General features: G+C 47.4%; 1 protein-coding gene across 10 annotated transcripts in view; it reads left to right on the top strand.

Moving 5' to 3' along the window:
- Positions 1-735: 735 nt before the first annotated feature.
- The window catches only part of CEP131 (centrosomal protein 131), a 165,009-nt gene continuing 141,477 nt past the window's right edge, over positions 736-24,267 (top strand). For 7 of the 10 annotated variants that reach the window (XM_068263339.1, XM_068263338.1, XM_068263335.1 and 4 more), the window contains exons 1-5: positions 737-856; positions 7,528-7,662; positions 14,602-14,781; positions 19,809-19,891; positions 21,749-21,863. In XM_068263339.1, the coding sequence (XP_068119440.1) occupies positions 14,608-14,781; positions 19,809-19,891; positions 21,749-21,863 (372 nt within the window). In that variant the 5' untranslated portion in view covers positions 737-856; positions 7,528-7,662; positions 14,602-14,607. Of the gene's footprint in view, positions 857-7,527; positions 7,663-14,601; positions 14,782-19,808; positions 19,892-21,748; positions 21,864-24,267 lie in introns of all 10 variants that reach the window. The other 3 variants (XM_068263336.1, XM_068263332.1, XM_068263331.1) reach the window with 2 other exon arrangements.

The following is a 24,267-nucleotide window of genomic DNA, read 5'->3' as shown; positions in this document are numbered from 1 at the left end:
ACCGGGACAGATGGGCAAATAAAATACATGAGTTTTAATTACGGTAGCTTATATTAATTTCAAACTATAATGGCCAAAAACTGAGAAATAATGAATTTTTTTCATTTCTTTCTTAATCTTCCTGTTAAAATGGATTTAGAAAAAAATAATTTTTAGCAAAATGTAGCACCCAAAGAAAGCCTAATTTGTGGCGGAAAAAACAAGATATAGATCAATTCATTGTGATAAGTAGTAATAAAGTTATAGGCGAATGAATGGGAGGTGAACGTTGCTCGAATGCATGAGATTTCCGGCACTGCGGTGCTGAACCGGTTAAGAAATCAAACTTTTGCTAGCCTTAGTATTTTAGTGGTGGGGCTTTTAGGACCATTGTAGTCCCTCACACCCTCCAATGAGTTCTGGTTCACCATGAGCTTGCTGGTTAGTTTGTACCTCTAGTCCATTAGAGTGAAGTTGTTATGCCTATTTCCTGTATCAATAAACCGTGCAGGCAGACCTCTCTGATTCCCCTGTAGAGCAGAGCTCTGTGGAAGTAGAGTCTGGCCCCGCCCGCTCTGAGGATGGAGTGACGTCACCCGCAGGCTCTCGTCTGGTCCACGGTGATAGAATCTCCGCCCCTTTGTGTTCTCCACCAAACTGCGCTGCGTCGTCCCGCCTCCCCGCTGTGACTGACGGAGACGTGACCAATGAGGGGAGAGGGAGCTTCCCCGGCAGCCAATGAGGGGGCGGACCCGGCGGAGGCGGGACGTGCCGTTAGGATGTTGTGAGTTGCTGCCATGGAAGTCTAGCGTAGCCGAGTCTGGAGAGCGCAGAGCGACTTACTACGTACCGGGGGCACCGGTCAGCGGCGCTGCAGGTGGGCATGGAGGGGGAGTGGCTTGTGGTATGGGGGAGAGACTGAACTCGTCCGTACTGGCTGCTGCTTTACCTCATGTATGGGGGTCCCAGAGTGCTTCCCCACTGGGCTACAGGGGGCGCTGTGCCTCCCTCACCCACCTATAGAGGCATTGTGCCTTCCCCCACCAAGCTACAGGGGATGTTGTGCCTCCCTTACCCTCGTATATAGGTATTGTGCTTCCCCCACCAGGCTACAGGGGGCGCTGTGCCTCCCTTACCCTCCTATAGAGGCATTGTGCTTCCCTCACTGGGCTATAGGAGGTGCTGTGCTTACCCCACTGGGCTACAGGGGGCGCTGTGCCTCCCTCACCCACCTATAGAGGCATTGTGTCTTCCCCCACTGGGCTACAGGGGGCTCTGTGCCTCCCTTACCCACCTATAGAGGCATTGTACTTCCCCCCCCCCCCACTGGGCTATAGGGGTTGCTGTGCCTCCCTTACCCACCTATAGAGGCATTGTGCTTCCCCCACTGGGCTACAGGGGGCTCTGTGCCTCCCTTACCCACCTATAGAGGCATTGTGCTTCCCCCACTGGGCTACAGGGGGCTCTGTGCCTCCCTTACCCAACTATAGAGGCATTGTGCTTCCCCCACTGGGCTACAGGGGGCTCTGTGCCTCCCTTACCCAACTATAGAGGCATTGTGCTTCCCCCACTGGGCTACAGGGGTCTCTGTGCCTCCCTCACCCACCTATAGAGGCATTGTGCTTCCCCCACTGGGCTACAGGGGGCGCTGTGCCTCCCTTACCCACCTATAGAGGCATTGTACTTCCCCCACTGGGCTACATGAGGTGCTGTGCCTCCCTCACCCACCTATAGAGGCATTGTGCTTCCCCCACTGGGCTACAGGGGGCGCTGTGCCTCCCTTACCCACCTATAGAGGCATTGTACTCCCCCCCCCCCCCCCACTGGGCTACAGGGCATGCTGTGCCTCCGTCACCCACCAAGAATAATAATAATCCATTGTATAGAGCTGCAGCCACTGGGATGCACTCAAGAAGCCACAATGCAGTGTTAGGGAGTCTTGCCTTGAACTCCTTACTGAATATGTACTGACCCCAGCCAGGGTTCAATCCCTGGTCTCCCAGGTCAAAGGCGATGCCCTTAACCAGTACACTATCTAGCCACCTGTAGAGGTATTGTGCCTCCTGTACTCATTTCTAGGGGGCGCTGTGCCTCCCTCACCCACCTATAGAGGCATTGTTTTTCCAATGCTCGGCTTTAGGGGCACTGTACTGTACTTCCCTCATCCATCTATAGAGGCATTGTGCTTCCTATTCTCGGCTTTAGGTGGCGCTGTACTTCCATCACACACCTATAGAGGCATTGAGTTTCCTACAACGGGCTACAGGGGGCGCTTTGCTTCCCTCACCCACCTATAGAAGCAACTTAAAGGATACCCGATGTGACATGATGAGACAGACGTATATGTATAGTGCCTAGCACACAAATAACTAGGCTGTGCTCCTTGTTTTGTTTTTCTGCCTGAAAGAGTTAAATATCAGGTATGTAAGTGGCTGACTCAGACAGGAAGTGACTACAGTGTGACCCTCACTGATAAGATTTTCCCCTTTTTACCTCTTTCTTGCTCTCAGAAGCCATTTTCTGCTAGGAAAGTGGTTTTATACTTGGAATTTCTTATCAGTGAGGGTCACACTGTAGTCACTTCCTGTCTGAGTCAGGACTGAGTCAGCCACTTACATATCTGATATTTAACTCTTTCAGGCAGAGAAAGGAAAAAAAAGGAACACAGCATAGTTATTTGTGTGCTAGACACTGTACATACCCATGTCTATCTCATGTCATGTCACATGTCACTTCGGGTATCCTTTAAAGCGGACCTGAACTCAGAACTTCCTCTCTACTCTGAAAGATAAGCAACAGCATAATAACCTTTAAAGTAAAACATTTCTTTGTTCCAGCTGATACAAATCGTGCAAAAAATCTGGAGTTCGTCTACTTTTTGCTTTTATCGAAACAGACATATTGTTAACATCTTGTGTTTAGAAATGAGATCTCTGCTGTGGCAGACAGGTGACACAGCTGAGAGATCAAATTACAACTTGTGATTAGTTACCGATAAGGGGGAATTAAATCTCTAAATACATACAGGCAGGGTGCATTTCTCTGTTTTCCTTCTGGCCTGTGGAAGAGTTCAGGTGCACTTTATAAGATTGCTGAACACAGTTTTTCACTTCTTCATGCCTTGAGTGAAGGACACTTGCATCTTCTGCTGTGCTAAGGATAAGTCGCATCTTCCAAGAAAATTCAGCCGTTATGTTGTCTGTAGATAGAATTTTGTTATTGCTTAAAATGTACCTGAGGTGATACGATAAGAAAAAAAAAGTGTGTACAGTGCAAAACACATTAATAACCAGGCGGTTTTTCTTGTATTTTGGTGCCTGAATTAATTAATTTTCAGGCATGGGAGAGACAGCTTCTGTCTTGTTGTTACTTTGTAGGCAATACACTAAACATCACTGATACAGAAATTACAACCATAAAAGTTTTCCTGGCAGAATACAATTTCTGAGGGCAGAGGAGAGAGAGGGAGAGAGATTAAAAAAAAGTTAATAGATCATGTATTTTAACTCTGGGACTCTTAATTGGCTGCCATTGAGCAGAGACAATATAAAAACATTCAATCTTCTTTGCAAATCCTATCTAATAAAAGGCAAGTGTCCCTGCGTCCCATCTCCTTGTGTCAGTGCTCCTTCGTTCTGTGCATGTGCACGGAGGGACGCAGAGACACTGCCGAGAGCTGGGGGAAATGACCCGCAGCAGAGCAGGATGGGTCCAGAAGGAGGCGGGTCTGTGCCTGCGCGGTGTGCACTTGCGGGTGCACAGCGTGCGCAAGTAAGGGGAAGAGAGAGAGCAGTGCGTGTGGGAGAAGAGGGATTGGGGGTCACGGCCACAGCCTAGCGCCAATTTTTAAACGGGCCTTCGGCTTAGTGTTTAAATATAAAATATAACCATGGGATAATTTAAAAAGATTATTTTCACCTCGGAATCACTTTAGGCCACATTCACACTTGAAGCGCAAAACGCTGGTGATTTTTGCCGGCATTTTGCGGTAGTGATTTTTTTTTTTACGCGATTTCACGCAGAAAAATCACTGGACAGTGCAGCGATTTTCTCTGCAATCGCGTTTAGCGATTCTATAGCACTGAAATGCAATCGCCTGAAAATGGTGCAGGCTACGAGTTTGCATTTCGTTTGCGTTTTTGGGCGATTTGCGTAACAATGGGCCCATAGGGTTTTATTACACTAGCGCTTTCAAAAGCGCTAGGATTTGAGAGTTTTGCCAAAATCACTGGCAAAACGCTCAAGCATGAAGGTGAAACTGATATATGAATTTGGAACCCTTAGCAGGTGTTTTCAATGAATTAGTGGATTAGACTGACATTTTGAGCCTACAATATTGAACATTTCACAATATTCTAATGATCTGAGATGTTAATTTTGGCGTTCTCTAAGGGCTTGTTCACACTAAGGGAAATTTTAGCCTTTTTTCAAGCGCAGTTGATTTTCAAAATCGCCCTAAAAGCGCTTGTGCAATGATTCCCTATGAGAGACTTCACATCTGAGCGGTCCATTTCCACTCAGCAAAGCGCTGCCTGTACCATTTTTTGAGGTGATTTTTGCCTCAATGGAAGGTATAGGAAAAACGCAAACGCTCACAAAATCGCTTTGTGCAGTGATTGTGTTTGCATGTTAAGAATAAATACATGAACGTATTCTTTTTCGGGTTAAAGAGTTCACTTCCTGACTTGTTACAGGGAGTGAATGAAAAAAGCACTCTAACAAAAACGCACCGTCCATCCAAGCGTCAAATCGTAAAAAAAAACGCCCAACGCTAACGCGATCAAAGCTGTAAGCTATTATAACAAAGGCTTGAGATATCTCGCTTTGCATGTCATGAGTCTATTTCATGTATTAGTTTCACTCTGAAGCCAGTTTAAAAACCAATTTTAACTTTTTATTTAGCGTAAGGATGGTGAGGACGGCTAAAACACCGCATTCCCGTGGCAGAACGAGGGTTTTATAACCCTCAAACTCTAGGGCAAAAATCCACAACTTTCAAAGTTGTGGATTTTGCTGCCCGGGGAGGCAGAGCTTAGCGCTATAGCTATGCCTCCATTCGCATCAATCTGCCTGCGGATCTCCACCTCTCCCCGCCCCTCTCAGGGAACGAAGACTGAGAGGGGCGGGGAAAGGTGGCGATCAGCAGGGATTGACTCCTCTCCCCGCCCCTAAGCTCTGCCTTTATCAGGAAGCCTTCCTCGGTTTTTGCCCTGGGGATTTGGGGGTTCTAAAACCCTCACTCTGCTGCGAGAATGCGGCATTTTAGCAGTGACCATCATCGTTAAAGGGAATGTCCAAGCAAAATAAAAAATTAGTTTCACTTACCTGGGACTTCTACCAGCCCCATGCAGCCATCCTGTGCCCTCGAGTCACTCACTGCTGCTCCAGTCCCCCGCTGGCAGCTTGCCGACCTCGGAGGTCGGCAAGACGCATTGGGTATCATTCATAAAGCATTTCCGCATGCGGAAATGCTAAAAACAGCTGACTTTACCGACCACTCGGCAAAGTCAGCATTCATAAAGGCTCTTTCCGCATGAAAAAAAGACATACCGAGCAGAGTGATAAATCACCGCCTTGTGCGGTGATTAACGGAACAAATGTAGCAAAATGTTAATTCATAAAGAATACCGCCAGCGGTGTCAGGTCGGAAAGTCCCGCTCCCTCTGATGTGGCGATACCAATGCAAGTGAATAGAGACACACAGACCTCCCAGGCAGCTGCAGCAGAGCGGAACACGGAGAAATGTATCAACTCGGCAGCTTCCGTGTCTCCGCCTGCCTACCGCCAGCCTAGTTCGGGGAATCTCCGCACTGCCACCGCACCTACACACTTCTTTATGAATGCCCACCCAGAAATCTAAAGTACCGGTTGCGGAGAAGAACGGTGTTTTCCCGCACTACCGACAGCCTCTTTATGAATGATACCCATTGCGTACATTTTTACGCATTCCCGCTAGTGCAGAAACATTAACACATACATTTTTACGCGTTACTGGTTCAATGCGTACATTTTTACGTATTGAACCAGTAATGCGTAAAAATGTATGTGTTAATGTTCCTGCACTAGCGGGAATGCGTAAAAATGTACGCAATGCGTCCCGCCGACCTCCGACGTCGGCAAGCTGCCAGCGGGGGACTGGAGCAGCAGTGAGTGACTACGAGAGCACAGGATGGCTGCATGGGGCTGGTAGAAGCACCAGTTAAGTGAAACTCATTTTTTTATTTTGCTTGGACATTCCCTTTAAGCTAAATAAAAGGTAAAAACTTGTTTTTAAAATGGATTCAGTCTCTTTAAGTTGAATTACTGAAATAAATGGACTTTTGAACGATATCATTTTTCAAGTTTCACCTGTAGCGCAGACAATTTCCGTGATATCTATTCTAAATGTGTGGGGCTGCCTGCTGGACCCACGAGGTCTCCCCATTGTGTATCCCCTGGCCTGTGCAGTGTAATGCAGGCTCACCTGTTCCCTGGCACCCCTCCTGTATCTCACAACTTTCTCTATCGCTGCCAGGGGAGCCTGTGACCTCACCGCATATACTGACTTCATGTGCGGGGGAGGGGGGGGTCATGGGGTACAGGTTCCCCCCACGGTAATAATGGAAAAAGACACAAGGAAGCAGCTGAGCCTGCAACACTCTGCAGAGCCCGAGGGTACACATTTTACATGGGGGAGACCGGCCGGGGGTCTGTCGCTCATCAGGAAATCGTACACCGCTACCACTGCACACCAGGCCGAGCCCTTTCAAGCGAGATCTTTCCGGCATGCCGGAGCGATGTTTTTGTTCAAAATTACAATTGGACAGCCACGTTGCAGCATCAGTCTCTGGCAGATTCAGCAATTATGATCAAATCTGCAGAAAATCAATGCTGCAAATCGAATAATCTATGGCCACCTTTAAAGAGACTCTGTAACAATTTTTTCAGCCTTAGTTCTTCTATCCTATAAGTTCCTATGCCTGTTCTAATCTGCTCTGGCTTACTGCAGTCTTTCCTAACTGCACTGTCTGTGTAATAAATCAATGTATCTTTCCTCTGTCCTGTTTGTCGGGCTAAAGCTTGATTGTGTGGAATGTGCAGGGCTGCTTGTGATTGGTAGAAGCGATACACACCCTCTGCAGGCCCCCTGCATACTCTGAATGACTCATACACTATGCTTAGCTGAGCCTATTAGAAGCTGGTTAGTTTGTTTGTAAACACTGCCTAAAACTGTTAATTACAAGCCAGGATTGCAGCAGAGAGTGGCAGAAACAGCACAGAGGGGCACAGGAGAAAATAATGAATAGAATGGTATGCTTTTTATTGTAAGAATATTAGAGTACAGATTCTCTTTAAGCTTCCCCCATTGTACACACTGTGAGAAGAGAAGGGGGCAGAACAATGCAGCTCTCAGACACGACAGACCTCTTTAACACTGAAGTTTAAATGGACCACATGTGTGGAGTGCCCAGAGCTCTCCTGATTGGCGGCTGCTGCTGTGACATCACTGTGTGAACAGCCAACTGCTGCAGGCCATTTAAATTGAAAGTTCCCCTTCTGTCTTCCCAGGAGATCACAAACAATTGTGAGTTCTGCAAGTGAAATCTCTGGCATCCATGAGACCCTAAAGCTGAGCGTCCCCCGTGCCTCGACCCCCTGTGCATCCGGTCCGCTGACCCCTCCTCCTGCGCCAGGCTTTACCCAGTAAGTTATGTGTGTTTGTAGATTGTTTAGCCTCTCCCTGCCATTGGTTATAGAGCTCTTTCTGGTGGCCGGTTATTATTATGCCATTATATAGGACTTAAACATTTCATGCAGTGCTTTATAGAGAAAATCTAACAATTTAAGTCACTGCTGGGCCTGTTTGTAAAAGAGGTACTGTAACTGCTGGGCCTGTTTGGCAGAAAAAGTAAATAACCATATTTTTCACTGTCTAGACAGAAAAGTTGTGATCAGTCAAATCGGCCCTCACTTTGCTGCCTGATGGCTGCTTTTGCCACATTGCTGTGTTTTTTTTTTTTTTTTTATCAACACTGATGCCATTTGTCATTCTACAGGATTGGACTTGTGGCCACATTCTAGGGGGCCTGTGCCATTTCTCACTTTCAAGGTGTCAATTGCCACGAGAGTAAAGCTGGCCGTAGACTATTCAATTATCACTCGATTTTGTTTTCGATCAGTAAATAACTTTTTTTTTTTCCCTTTGCTGTTCTAGGATAATTACACTTGAAGACTAAATGTGATCTTATAATTCAGATAATAAGAAATCCAAATGGTACGATAGTGTTGTGTGTGTGTGTGTGTTTTTTTTTTTTTGTTTTTTTTTTTTTTTCTGACAACTCATCCGAATCCCCAAAGCTCTGCATTGCCATAGCTAGAGATATTCAGATAGGTACTCACATGTGGCATCCGTCTCAGAGAGTGGCAGAAGTGGAAACGGGCTCTTAGGTTATGTCCACACTTTTGCAAGCGCTGAGCAATTTGTTACGATTGTTCTTAAATCGCCTTTCCCTGCGCTGTATAAAGGTGTTTTTTTTTAAAGAAAACCTGAACTAAAAATTAAGTCAAAATTAGCATACACAAGTCATACTTACAGTACCTTCCATGTAGTCTACTCCTCAGTGTCTTTCTCCTCTCCCGCGTCCTATTTGTTCACTGTGATCAAGGGAATTTTCTGTCCTCCATTTTGAAAATGGTCATTACTCCATAACAGCTTTCTGGTCAGCACACAGTTAAACTGTAACATCGCCCACTTGAGCCATAGGGAAACATGGACATTACCTTGTACATCAGTTTTCCTCTCAGCTATAACTGACAGCAACTGATGTATAACTGACAACAACTGATATATTTCAGATCTGACAAAATCTTGTCAGAACTGGAAGGGATTATTGTCAGAAGAAAATGGTGAGCATCTGAGAATAACTGATGGCAAGGTAACTATGTAATGTTCATTTGAAGTTACCTCATGTGTTTATTTTAAATATTTTTACTCAGTACAGGTTCTCTTTAACGTCAGGAAGCGAACTCTTGTACCCAGAAATGAATAAATACAATTTATTTATTCATAGAAGCGTTGGGGAAATCGCTACACAAAGCGCTTTTTCAAGCGTTTTGCGATTTCCCTATACCTTCAATTGAGGCAAATCGCCCCAAAAATTGTACAGGTGGCGCTTTGGTGAGCAGATTGGAATCAAACCGCTCGGATGTGAACTCTCTCATAGGGAATCATTGCACAGGCGCTTTTAGGGCCATTTTCAAAATCACTGGCGCTTAAAAAAACAACCCTGAAAATGCTCTAGGTGTGAACAAGCCTTTATTGTTTCCTAGGAGCACTCACTCTCCAAAACCAGTCTATTGACCGATAGATATTTTGGGAGTGCATTAACAACTCAGACCCAAGTAGATGACAGAATGTCATGCAGATGGTGGCCTGTCTCTACTGATGACCAGTGAAGCTGGGTTCACACATAAGATGCCTGTGATCGATTTCTAGCACAGTTTATGTACCATCATCCTACAGACATGTTGCTTACTGTGCTGAGGGGAGGGGGAAGAGGTGTCCTGCTGGGGGGAGTACAATAGCAATCAGACAAGGATTATCCAACTTGGCAGATTGCTAAAGAAGGTGTGTGTGTGTGTGTGTGTGTGTGTGTGTGTGTGTGTGTGTGTGCGTGTGTGTGTGTGTGTGTGTGTGTGTGTGTGTGTGTGACTTGTACACTGGTAGGCAGTCTCCTGAAATGATTATAAGTGATTGTTTCAGGTGACACTACTCGTACATGGCATCAGCCACCTAACCTCCTCGGTTGAAGATACCACTACGGTACAATCTCCAATATGATTGTTCTGTCAATCTGAATTTTGGAATGAATATTTTAGTCTGTTAGTTGGCCAAGCGAACGTTCCTAATCAATCACAATGATCGGATCAGACGGTCGATCGTTCTGGAAATTGGATTGTTAGTGGCCACCTAAAAGTTGTTCTGTAATGCCGGGCATACACGGCACATATTATTATTTATTATTATTATTATTTATATTTAATATTTATTTATTTTTTTCAACAATCGAGCCGCTGATGGCTCGATTGATAATTTCCAACAGGTCCGATCATTGCGCGGATCGATTCCCCCGCTCGACTACCTGCGGGCGGATAATAGGCAATCGAGCGGAAGATAAGGAAGCGCCCGCGGGAATCGATCCGAGTCGATCCGGCGGCTAATCGTTGCCACCGGATCGCTCCGTGTATGCCCAGCATAAGGAACAAAAACTTTCCTGGCGGATACTTACCTCTGGAGTGGGAATACCTCAGACCCGAGTTGGGGATAGCAGTACTTAGAACCAAGTTGGCATAATGGAAGGGTATCCTGCAGAGTACATCCGCTGCTGCACAGAGATTCATGTGAGGCAGATTATTATTTTAGATCCTGCATGGAGTGTTTGGCAGCTTCCTTCCTGTTGTGATGAGACATTTGCTTTCCTGTGCTGTTGGTGCAGCTAGTGTCAGGTGTGTCATGGTCTCCTGGGTTGTTGAAACCTTGGAAATGAGAGGTGAAACCACATGATCCTCTGTCTCCTCCTCAGTGGCTTGCATCTTCTTCTTCTGACCAGGAAGGCAGCAAAGGCAATGCTGCCACTTCTGCACTGATGCGGCAGGTTAACCTTACTGTAACACCACATACACAATAGGCTTTAATTCACTAACACCTGATCGGTAACTTATCTCACAATGTGTTTTCTCTGCGTCTTCTCTGAGATCCTGTGCTACACCAGGAAGTCATCGCAGCAAATCAGAACCTTACAAATCTATCAGCTGACCAAACTGATCACATGCTTCTCCATGAGTTCTCCTAGTCAGGGCCATCCCTACCCATCATCCTTCCAGGGTTACACAGCACACCTTGTGGCCATGGCATGTATCGATGTGCCACCCTGGTGCAGATGGGCTACCTCTGCGGCCTCTGTCGAGTTCAGATATCGTCTCATGCTAACAGTAGTAAACTGATTGCAGCCAAGTGAAAAGTTAGTGAACAAATAGTCTGGAGACATGTCACTGGCCTCTGGCTTTTAAACCATTGCTGTTTTAGTGGCCGTGTCAATGTTGCCCCTCTAGTGCACCTGCTGTTAATTTTGGAAACACCAAAGGAAATGAAATTGATTGAAGAACCCCTCTGGGGAACCTGAAGTGAGGGATATGGAGACTGCCATATTTATTCACCTTTAGAGGACCAGTATCGTAAAAAAGTAGACAGTTAGGGACTCCGAGCTCTGAGTAAAAATTAAAATTTGAACTTACCCGGGGCTTTCTCTATCCCAGCCCTGGTCGGGACGTCCCACGCCGGCCTCCTGGCTCTTCTCCCGGCGGCTGTCCGCATAGCGCGGACAGGCCGGGCCCCCGGGCGACACTGGCGAGTGTCGGGCCTTCTCCTTCCGTATACGTCACGAATGACGTCACACGCCGGCCGCCGCGCGTCATGACGGCGGCCGGCGTGACAGCACGGCGCATGCGCGGTTTAACGTCTCTGCTGTAAGAATAAAGCCTGATGTGTAGCCGTGTCACTAATAGAGATGGTCAATGAGATGGAAATAATTCTGCGTTGATTCTGATTTATGCAAATTTATTTACTCCTTTTGCTCAGGAAATCAAATAATTTGACATGTTAAAATTTGGTCTGGTGACTACAAATTAAATGGTACCTGAGAAGGATGAAAAGAAAAGGTTTTTTTTTTTTTTTTTTTTTTTTTTTTTTTATTCAGCCAGTCAGTGCAGTCCGTCCTCGCGCCGCTCCCATAGCCAGGAGCGCTCTGCATCTGCGTAATAGTGCTGCGCAGGTCAGGTGTAGTACGTTCCTGGCGGCGGAGTGTCCATGCGTACTGCGCCTAACTGGCTCATTCTCTAGACCCATAGCAGAAGATCCAGGTGGCGGAGGAGGACAGCGAGGGACTGATTAGCCTGAAGGGGGATAGAGGAAGCCCCATGTATGTATAAAACTTTCATCTGTCTCAGGTTTACTTTAACCACTTAACGACCGCCTAACGCCGATAGGTGTTGGTAGGTCGAAGTGGTGTTACCATGGAAACCGTTCCATGTCAGTTCATGAAGGGTGTCTCCGTGAACAGCCTGCAAGCCTCCGATCGCGGCTCGCAGGCTAAATGTAATCGTGCAGGGAAGAAATCCCTGCTGTTTACATCATCATACGGCCCGTAAAGGAGATCGGCGATCCCCGGCCTCTGATTGGCCGGGGATCGCCGGCATCGGGTAGGCTGAAGCCTATCCTAGGCGGCGCAGGACGGATCGCCGTCCTGTGCCGCCCACAGCGTAAGGGGGAGGGAGGGAAGGAGAGGGAGGGCGGAAATTGCTGCGGAAATTGCTGCGGAGGGGGGCAAATCACAGTTAGCCAGCGGCGATCAGACCCCCCCCCCCCCCCCAGCAGGACATTAAAGGGGGGGGGAAGTCTGATCGCCATGCTGCAAACCTGATCTGTGCTGTGGGCTGGAGAGCCCACGCAGCACAGATCAGGGAAAAAGAGCCTGGTCCTTAAGTTACACAGTAGTACTATACTCTACATATGCAGTCCACACTGAGAATGTTGTGCACATTGAACACAGAGGTGTTGTCTATCACCCATAAACCTGGTTCAGATTGTGCATGAAGAATGTGTAATAAAGGAAGAATCTCCTCATTCCCCTGCAGAGTACCTGCACATCATTCTTACATGTACCCACAGTTACATTGCCTAGAGCCTGATCCATGTTCAGATTGTGCATGAAGAATGTGTAATAGAGGAAGAATCTCCTCATTCCCCTGCAGATTATCTGCACATCACTCTTACATGTACCCACAGTTACATTGCCTAGAGCCTGATCCATGTTCAAATTGTGCATTAAGAATGTGTAATAGAGGAAGAATCTCCTTATTCCCCTGCAGAGTACCTGCACATCACTCTTACATGTACCCACAGTCACATTGCCTAGGGCCTTATAGATGTTCTTTGATCCTGTCTGTACCTTTTACAAGTACTCTTACCAAGTACGAGTTTTAGGCCTCGTTCACATCTACGCAGCGCAGATGGCTGTGTGATTGGAACGCAACACGTATGATCGCACGCAATCTGCGCTGCTATCCGCTGCTGATCCCATCCATTGACAGTGATGGGGTCAGCTCTGCGCTTGCGGGCAGAATGCATGCAGCAGTACGCAAACGCATCATAGCGCAGCGCCTTTGATGTGAACGGCAGAAGGGCTGTCTATGCCCTCGCAGCCCCGCTCCGATCGTCCTGTCCCCGCCGGCGGCTACTTCCGGGTTCGGCAACAGCCGCCGACAGGCTGGGGACGCGGCTGATTCTCTGCGTTCCCAGCCGCTATATCGCCCTCTATGCTGCTATAGCATATATAGATAGAGATATAGATAGAGATATAGAGAGATAGAGAGAGATATCAGTGAAAATCACATGAAAATCGCAGTCGCGTAAAAACGTACGCGATCAGTGGGATTTTTACGCAATTTTACTTTGTGGGGTCACATCTGTGGGTATGCTTGTATGCATACCCACGGCGTCTGCTCAGGGTCCCTTTTTAAAGGGCAACTGAAGTGAGAAGAATATGGTGGCTGCCATATTTATTTCCTTTGAAACAATACCAGTTGCTTGGCAGTCCTGCTGATGTATTTGGCTACAGTAGTGTCTGAATCACACACCTGAAACAAGCATCTGGCTAAATCAGGTCAGACTTGAGTCAGAACACCTGATATGCATGCTTGCTCAGGGCATATGGCTGAAAGTATTACTTGGTACACACCACACAATTTCCTCGCAGATCGATAATTTCCGACAGGCCTGATCTGATTTCCGTTGTTTTTCTGATTCATTTTCCGTTTACTTTTGTATAAAAAAAAGATCCGAAATATCGGACCTGTCAGAAATTATCGATCTGACGGGAAATTTGCATGGTGTTTACCAGGCGTTAGAGGCAGAGGATCAGCAGGACAGCCAGGCAATGTGCATAGTTTATAAAGAAATAAATATGGCAGCCACTAACCTCAGGTGTGCTTTAACTGACCAGATCAATATCTTTCATTGACTTGATGCTATACTTTGATTATAAAGCATTGCTTTACTGCTTTGAGTGGTTTATATGAACATTTGGCTTGCTCAGTGCTCGAGTCTTCTGTATCAGCTATACTGGGCTAACTGTACTAGCTATACTGGGCTAACTGTACTAGCTATACTGGGCTAACTGTACTAGCTATACTGGGCTAACTGTACTAGCTATACTGGGCTAACTGTACTAGCTATACTGGGCTAACTGTACTAGCTATACTGGGCTAACTGTACTAGCTATACTGGGCTAACTGTACTTGCTATACTGGGCTAACTGTACTTGCTATAGTGTGGTAACTGTACTTGCTATACTGGGGTAACTACTGGCTACACTGGACTAACTGTACTTGCTATACTGGGGTGCGACCAAAATTTTCTCTGGCCGCCGGCAGTGGGCCCCGGGCTCAAAAAGGTTGGGGACCCCTGTTCTGTATCATTGTATAACATTGCTGGCAGGGGATCGGTTACTGATTGTCTGGGAGCCTCGCCTGCTCGGAACAGCCTGTCAAATAATATATTAATTAGGTTTTGTTTTTGTTTTGCAGATCACCATGCAGAGTTCTCTGGGGACACCCACCCCGCAGGGGGGAGGCAATAACAGCAGCCTGGCCCTCACCGGCTCCCAGGTGTCTGTCGGCAAACGCCCGAGCAGTGCCGGGAGCACCAAGCACATGACGCGCTCCATCTCCGTCATCACCGACACCCGCAGCAAAGGCAACTCCCTGGTGAGAACTACGCCAACAATTCTCGCGTCTGTTAACCTTGTCATATCTCGGTAATTGAATAAGGACGCCCATACATGACTCAATTTTCAGCATCGCTATCCGGCCAATTCGATCATCATGATCAAATCTGGCTGAAATGGAAATCACAACATTGCCTCCTGATCGATTTTTCGATTTCCGTCTGAAATTGGTCGAAGGAATCATTCGGGCATGCTGGAAATGTCGCCTGTACTGATGTCGTCGCCATGTGACACTGCCTCCTGTACTGATGTCGTCACCACGTGACACTGCCTCCTGTGCTGACGTCGTCGCTACGTGACACTGCCTCCTGTACTGACGTCGTCGCTACGTGACACTGCCTCCTGTACTGACGTCGTCGCTACGTGACTCTGCCTCCTGTACTGACGTCGTCGCTACGTGACTCTGCCTCCTGTACTGACGTCGTCGCTACGTGACTCTGCCTCCTGTACTGACGTCGTCGCTACGTGACTCTGCCTCCTGTACTGACGTTGTCGCCACGTGACACTGCCTCCTGTACTGACGTCGTCGCCACGTGACACTGCCTCCTGTACTGACGTCGTCGCCACGTGACACTGCCTCCTGTACTGACGTCGTCGCCACGTGACACTGCCTCCTGTACTGACGTCGTCGCCACGTGACACTGCCTCCTGTACTGACGTCGTCGCCACGTGACACTGCCTCCTGTACTGACGTCGTCGCCACGTGACACTGCCTCCTGTACTGACGTCGTCGCCACGTGACACTGCCTCCTGTACTGACGTCGTCGCCACGTGACACTGCCTCCTGTACTGACGTCGTCGCCACGTGACACTGCCTCCTGTACTGACGTCGTCGCCACGTGACACTGCCTCCTGTACTGACGTCGTCGCCACGTGACACTGCCTCCTGTACTGACGTCGTCGCCACGTGACACTGCCTCCTGTACTGACGTTGTTGCCACGTGGCACTGTCGCCTGTACTGTCGTTGCGGGCCCAGCAAGCAAAGGCAGTGTTGTCTGTCATCTATTGGATGATTTCCAATAGATTTACAGTGTGTAAGCAGCCAATAGATTCCTCTCTGATCAAACTTGATGGGGGGGGGGGGGGCTAGCTAAGTTTTCGATCTGTTGGCAGATTGGGAGGTGTATGGGCACCTTACATTTTGGTTTGCACTAAAGTATCAATGCAGAAGCAGTGTAGTGTATCCTACTACACAACTAGTACCATAGTGCACTGTGGAGCGGATGCATGCTCTGCTGGCAAATCTCGGCTTTGCCTGTTCTATAAACCAGCACATATTCATAGACAGCCCTTCTACAGTTCCCATCTTATGCGCTGCTCAGCAGTGGAATGCGCTATCACACTGCTGCATGCATTTTTCGGGAATAGTAGCGCATATGGCGTGCAATCGTACGCGTTGGGTTCTGATCGCACATCCATCTGCACTGAATGATGTGAACGAGGTCTTACTAGCTAGGAGGCAGAGCTACTGCGCAAAGCTCTGCCTCCCCCTGGCAGCAGAATCTGCAACCTGCAAAGTCATGGAACTTTGCAGGTCTATTTCTCTGCCATTAAACACTCGTTCTGCTGCGGGAATGCGGCGAATCCACTTAGAATGAAATGCTGAACAGCACTAAATAAGAAGCAGGTAAACAAAAGGAGACTTCAGAGTCTCTTTAATCACATAGTGCTACCAATTTGTTTCATGGCCATGCCACTTCTTCAGGTATTGACCCCACCATTTTTATTTTTGAGCACCCCTGGACTCTGCAGAACTCTTTACACCTGAGTGGATAGGGGCTTTAAAAGATACCCAAAGTGACATGAGATACACATGTGTATGTACAGTGTCTATCAAACAAATAACTAGGCTGTGTTCCTTTTTCTTTCTCTGCCTGAAAGAGTTAAATAACAGGTATGTAAGTGGCTGACCCAGTCCTGACTCAGTCAGGAAGTGACTACAGTGTGACCCTCACTGATAAGAAATTCCAAGTATAAAACACTTTCCTAGCATAAAATGGCTTCTGAGAGCAGGGAAGAGATAAAAGGGAATATCTTATCAGTGAGGGTCACACTGTAGTCACTTCCTGGCTGAGTCAGGTCTGAGTCAGCCACTTACATACCTGATATTTAACTCTTTCAGGCAGAGAAAGGAAAAAAAGGAACACAGCCTAGCTATTTGTGTGCTAAACACTGTACATACCCATGTCTATCTCATTATGCCACATGTCACTTCGGGTACCCTTTAAAGCAAATCTGAAGCAGTACAAATCAGAGACACTCTCCTATGTAGAAGGATGGCTCCATGGAGCCTCCCCAGTCTTCTCTGTGTACTCCGTCCACCCTTGTCCTTTGAAGTTCTGCACCTTCCGGACTCATTCCCGAGTGCTGCAGAAGACGGGCACATCTGTACTGCACAGGCCCATAGTCGCATGTGCGCTGTACGGATCTGCTCGTCTTCAGAAGTATTCAGAAACGTAAATAATCCTGCTTTAAAGGATAACTGAAGTGAGAAGAATGTGGAGGCGGCCATAATTATTTTCTGTTAAACAATACCAGTTGTCTGGCAGTCGTGCTGATCGATTTGGCTGCAGTAGTGTTTGAATAACAACAGAAACAAGCATGTGGCTGATTTTGTCAGATCTGACAGTTATGTCAGAAACACCTGATCTGCTGCATGCTTGTTCAGGGTCTATGAATGAAAGTATTAGAGGCAGAGGATCAGCAGGATAGCCAGGCAACTGGTATTGTTTAAAAGGAAGGAAATGTCATCCTCCATATCCCTCTCATTGTCCTTTTTTAAAGTGGACCTTAAAGTGAACCTCCAGACTAAAAATGTACTCAGCAGAAAAGGCTTGATGTTTCTTTAACAGTTTCACAGCATTAGAACTTTGTTTTTCTTATCTAAAACTCATTATTAGCTTCACAGAAGAAAACTGCCCGGGCATTTTTCCCCTGATGCTGTGCAAAGCCTGATGGGATTTCTGATATTGTTCTAGTTCTGCTGTTTTGGTTCCATTTTTTTTTTTTTTTTGAATTTGAGATTTGAAGCCTAGCGTACGCAGCTGGGAGTGGTGATCAGGACACAGGACAGTTGGAACTGTGTCTCATGCTCCCTGTCACCTCCTTTCAACCAAAAAGATGGCTGCCATCATGAAATCAAACATTTGCCTGTTCTTTTAAAACAGGGTGGGTAAGAGATTTTATTACCTATCTATTTTAATTAATATAGCTAATGTAACTGAATGACAGTGTGTTTGTTTAGGCTGGAGTTCCCCTTTAAATCAGAACTTCCTCTTTGCTCTAAAAGATATGCAACAGCATAATAATCTTTTTAAAAAAAGTCTTTGTTACAGCTGATACAAATCCCGCAATAAATCTGCAGTTAGTCTACTTCCTGCTTTCATGCAAGCAGACATAATGTTCACATACAGTGAGGCACACCCAGTTGAAGCTTGCAAGAGGCGGGCACAATGCATAGGAGGGTGGAGCTACATCCCGTTGAGGAGTGGAGCGCGCCATACTCAAGCAAGACACAAACACACACACACACACACACACACACACACACACACACACACACACACACACACACACACACACACACACACACACACACACACACACACACACACACACACACACACACACACACACACACACACACACACACACACACACACACCAATGTTGTGAGTGAGTGGACTGTGAATGAGTGGTGGCGAGGTTACATGTGAGGACCGCTCCATTAGGGCTCTTACACATCTAACATCGCGTGCAGGAGCCGTATTCCTGCACACGTTATATGCCCTGTGGCGTGTCGTCGGGATGTTGCTGTGTGATGCAATCAGCAGCAGTAGCTATTAATTCACCCGATGGGAAAACGCCGCCTCCCGCCGATTAAAAGCTCCCGGGTGCATCGAACCGAAACGCAGCGTCGGGTGTGAAAGGTAAAATGAAAGTTTATGGACTTTGATTTTACCTTGGTTCACGCAAACTATAGACTTTCCGTTAAAATGCTGGAAATTAGTTTTACTGTGAAAGAGCCCTTAGTTTTAATTGGTTTTGTCTTGGTGATCGCCCTTTTTGTATTGCATCAAGTTTGCAAATTTGTATCTAATACCTACTGAGTGATGGCACTATCTTTATGATTGATGCAAGTTTTTCCCTTATGTGATGCCATTGCTGCATATTGCAGTTGTTAGGAAAGCACAACGAGGTTGAGCACGTGCAATCGTTTTTTTTATTTTCTAACATACTCTGTGTACAAATTAGCTGCTCTGCCGTGGCAGAGGATATTCCTGAGCTGACACAGCTGAGAGATCAACTTACACGTGATTAGTCTCAGATGATGGGGAATTAGAAAGGCTAAACTCTCTATATACATACAGGGTGCATATCTCTGTTTTCCTTCTGTCCTGTGCAAGAGTTCAAGTCCACTTTAAAGGGAACCTTTACTGAGCTTAGAAGAAAAAAAAAATTCACTTACCTTGGGCTTCCCTCAGCCCCCTGCAGACATCCTGTGCCTGCGCTGTCTCAAATGGATCCTCCGGTCTCCCGCACACAGCTAGTTCAGTTTTCGGCAGTGCGCATGCACAGCTCTGTCCGTGCGCATACTCTATCACGCTCCTGCCACCGTGGCCATCCTGCGCAGGCGCAGAACGCGTGCTAACAGTACTTATGCACATAGTATGCGTACTGCACCTGCACAGAATGGCCACGGCAGTGCAATGATGTAAGCAGGCACACAAAACTAACTGCATGCGGGGAACCAGATGATTGGTTTGAGACGGCACAGGGGGCTGGGGGAAGCTCCAGGTAAGTGAAACTTTTTTTTTCTTAGCTCAGTTAAGATTCCCTTAAAGTTTAAGAACCGTAAAGTGCAGTAACTTTCTTACAGCTCCTCTGCTCGCTGCTTTATCTCATCCTATGGAGCATCTATGATACTCGGCTATCGCTGAGCCGCTGTTTATCTTGTAATTTCTGATCGCTCCCCTGACCTTTTTTATTCTCTGTTTCTCCCACAGAAGGATTCTCCCCGGGCGATCAATAACCTTCGCCGGTCCAACAGCACCACTCAGGTGACACCCGGGAACAGCTCGCTGCTCAGGTAGAGTGACAGGACGCTGGGATGATCAGACAGGCTGCAGGGCGGCGTACTAGGACATGCACAATGCCACAGGGGCACGCCGGCCTTTCTTCTGATCCCAGCCGTGCCCTTGTTGTGTTGAAGTGTCAGCACTCAGACTGGCATGAGAGGAGAGGCTGGCCTTCTTTTCACAGCCTGACCTTTGTGATTCCAGCTGCCTCTCCCCAGGGGAGGATAATAGATGAGGAGGAGGAGGGGGCTGCACACAGCTCATCTCTGCAGGAATGTGGCAGATGTTCTTATTCCTCCCCCCCCCCCCCTCCTCCCCTTCTGACTCCTCTCCAGGCACTGAGGATTCTCCCATCACTGTGCATGGAAGGGGGGGGGCACTCAGCCCCCCCCCCCCCCCTGCTGTCCTATTTATATGCAGTGTCAGCTTGTCCTATGCAAATCCTGACACTACCTGCAGCAATCAGGCCTGTTGGGAAGTGGCGGGCAGGCTGGAAAATGCAGTTCTGTGATATGTAATAATGTAATAAAAACAAAAAAAAAAAACATTTTTACAATAAGTGTTTGCTTATTGTAAAATCTTTCCTCTCCCTGATTTACATTCTGACATTTACCACATTTTTACTGCTGGCAGGTGATGTCAGTGGAAGGCTATGCTGCTTGCTTTTTTGGCAGTTGGAAGCGGCTGTTATTTCCCACAATGCTATGAGGTTCACAGACAGGATCACACTGTGGGAGGGGTTTTACTACAATATCAGCTATACAGAGTCCCCTGATGATCCATTTGTGAAAAGGAATAGATTTCTCATGTAAAAGAGGGTACCAGCTACTCTTTGGGATGAAGTTCAAATCTTGGCTATGGTCTCTTTAAGGCCCATACACACATGATTTTTCTGAATGTTTTTTTGCGACTACCGATTCCCTCCCCTGATAATGATTTTAAAAAGTGATCCAATTTTCATAACTTTTTTTTTTTTTCCTGTAACAAAAATGTGTCTGACAAGGATCTAGTATACAGTGCAGGAGAGTATTGACGTGTATGCATGTCAGTACTGTTTACAGCATGTCTTGTATTGACGTGTATAACCATCAATACCGCCAGGGAGGTTAAAGGAAAATGGTGCACGGTGGGTTTCCTTTTTTCTTCCCGCATGCATAAATCCCATTATATGCGAATAAGCACATTGGTTAACACCAGGTGTGTCACATCTAATGTTAATGTTGGGATATCATGTGCTATCTCTGTGAGTGTGAACCCTACCTAAGCCTTCTATTTCCAGGATCAGGTTAGGCCACGCTGCAGCCTGACTCACGCAGGAGGGACATGCCCCTTCACTACTTCTAGCAGCGTAAGAGCTGGATCACACGGACGTGTGCCCGGCTTTCAGCGGCATCGCATTCGGTTTTCAGTGGCTTTTTCGTGGCTTTCATTTGCGTTTTTCGTCCCCACAGGAGAATATTAGCCATGGCAGATTACTGTCCCAATAGCGTCCAGGGTCGCCTCGAACGCTAGGGAAAATCGGGATCTGAACGCCGCGTTCACACAAAAGCTGGTAAAAGCCCGGTACAAACGCTCCCATTCACTTGAATGGGAGCTTTTAACACTGAGTCCCGAATGCCGGTGGTAAGCGCTGGGCAGACGTCCGTGTGAAACCAGCCCTAAAGAAGGCAGGAATCTATCTCATTGTTACAGGGGCTGCTGACCGCCACGTGAACAATGCTAAGCTGTCTAGTTCTCAGCATACTTCATGGCTCTAATGTCCCTTTTTAACGCTTATTGGTAAATTGAGATTTTTTTTATACAATGAAATGTCGACAAGTGATATGTTTGTGACATGGCTGCTGTTCTCTTCATTACATTGTTCATAGCGGGGAACAGCCAGAAGATTTCCTCGCCTTCTTTGAGAGCAGCTCTACCGGAAGGAAGAAACTCCACGGATTGGCCAAAACCCCGCCAGAGAAGAGAACATCCTGGAATATACTTGTGAGTGGGTTGCAGCGCTCAGGATAATAGTTGGGGGGGGTCTCCATTAACCCTTTAGCAGCCAATGTATTTAGAGGCTTGCAAGCGCTCCAGGTCAATTTATTTTAGCACATTTTAATTTTTTTATTTCTTATTTGTTACATTCCCCTTCTTCTAATTCGTACTGCTGTAATGTGTATTTATGGCCACTTGTCACTAGGGGCAGTGTGAGACAATAACAGAGGACTTCTGCTTTCAGTCTCTCTATTTTCTGGTAGTAGAGAGAGATCAAAACATTCCAAGAATCTACAGCACAACTAATTCTGCCTACCGAGGTCAAAAGCAACGTACTTATCTCAATGATATAATTGGTTAACCTCTTAAGGACCAAAGGCTTACATCCCACACCTATCACCAATCCCCCGCCCCCCCCCGACCAGGCTATTTTTTTTTAAATTAGTGCTCTGCGGCTTTAAATGGTAGCTGCAGGGCCACACAAATACACCCCCCCTCCTTTGGCCCACCAACAGAGATTTCTGTTGGTGGTCTGTGATCGTTGCTTCAGGGCTTTGTTATTTTTTATGATTATTTGTAATTTACGGTAATTTTGATTAAATGTGTACCTTTTTTTTTTTTTTATATATATCGCCCTCCCACTCCCCCACCCTTGGCAACTAATCACAGTCTGCACTCCTAGGCATCAGCTCTCGCTCTCCCAAGGGGACAGCCGCGACGCTTGATCGGTTGTTGGGCGGTAATGGCGAGCGATAACGGGACGTGCAGCCAAACCCCTGATGCTGTCCCCCTAAAGTCCAATGTCCACTGGTTTCCAGTGCAGTATACAGTGCTAATTATTCATACCCCTGGCAAATTTTGACTTAAGGTTACTTTTTACTTGAGTAATTTTTTTTTTTGATGGGAAATGACATAGCTGGCTCCCAAAAAATAAAATGATGTACAAGAGGCATTATTGTGGGGGAAAAAAACCAAACATTTTTCAGCTTTTATTTACATTTGCGCAAAAAGTGTCCAGTCTAAAATTATTCATACCCTTTTCAATAATCAATAGAAAAGCCTTCATTGGCTATTACGGCAATCAAACACTTCCTATAATTGCAGACCAGCTTTTTGCATGTCTGCCTATGGAGAGGGGAGGAGAGGCAGGAGGCTGCATGTACTGTCCTATGGAGAGAGGAGGAGAGGCAGGGGGCCGCATGTACTGTCCTATGGAGAGGGGAGGAGAGGCAGGAGGCTGCATGTACTGTCCTATGGAGAGGGGAGGAGAGGCAGGAGGCTGCATGTACTGTCCTATGAAGAGGGGAGGAGAGGCAGGAGGCTGCATGTACTGTCCTATGGAGAGGGGAGGAGAGGCAGGGGGCTGCATGTACTGTCCTATGGAGAGGGGAGGAGAGGCGGGAGGCTGCATGTACTGTCCTAGGGAGAGAGGAGGAGAGGCAGGAGGCTGCATGTACTGTCCTATGAAGAGGGGAGGAGAGGCAGAAGGCTGCATGTACTGTCCTATGGAGAGGGGAGGAGAGGCAGGGGGCCGCATGTACTGTCCTATGGAGAGGGGAGGAGAGGCAGGAGGCTGCATGTACTCTCCTATGGAGAGGGGAGGAGAGGCAGGAGGCTGCATGTACTGTCCTATGTAGAGGGGAGGAGAGGCGGGAGGCTGCATGTACTGTCCTATGGAGAGGAGATGAGGCAGGAGGCTGCATGTACTGTCCTATGGAGAGGGGAGGAAAGGCAAGGGGGCGCATGTACTGTCCTATGGAGAGGGGAGGAGAGGCAGGAGGCTGCATGTACTGTCCTATGGGGAGGGAGAGGCAGGAGGCTGCATGTACTGTCCTATGGAGAGGGGAGGGGAGGCAGGAGGCTGCATGTACTGTCCTATGGAGAGGGGAGGAGAGGCAGGAGACTGCATGTACTGTAATATAGAGAGGAGAGGAGAGGCAGGAGGCTGCATGTACTGTAATATGGAGAGGGGAGGAGAGGCAGGAGGCTGCATGTACTGTCCTATGGAGAGGGGAGGAGAGGCAGGAGGCTGCATGTACTGTAATATGGAGAGGGGAGGAGAGGCAGGAGGCTGCATGTACTGTACTATGGAGAGGGGAGGAGAGGCAGGAGGCTGCATGTACTGTCCTATGGAGAGGGGAGGAGAGGCAGGAGGCTGCATGTACTGTCCTATGGAGAGGGGAGGAGAGGCAGGAGGCTGCATGTACTGTCCTATGGAGAGGGGAGGAGAGGTAGGAGGCTGCATGTACTGTCCTATGGAGAGGGGAGGAGAGGCAGGAGGCTGCATGTACTGTCCTATGGAGAGGGGAGGAGAGGCAGGAGGCTGCATGTACTGTCCTATGGAGAGGGGAGGAGAGGCAGGAGGCTGCATGTACTGTCCTATGGAGAGGGGAGGAGAGGCAGGAGGCTG

Source organism: Hyperolius riggenbachi, chromosome 12, assembly GCF_040937935.1.
Source record: "Hyperolius riggenbachi isolate aHypRig1 chromosome 12, aHypRig1.pri, whole genome shotgun sequence".
Classification (NCBI taxonomy): Eukaryota; Metazoa; Chordata; class Amphibia; order Anura; family Hyperoliidae; genus Hyperolius; species Hyperolius riggenbachi.
Note: the sequence above shows the minus strand (reverse complement) of the source record. Positions and strands in the feature narration are given on the sequence as shown.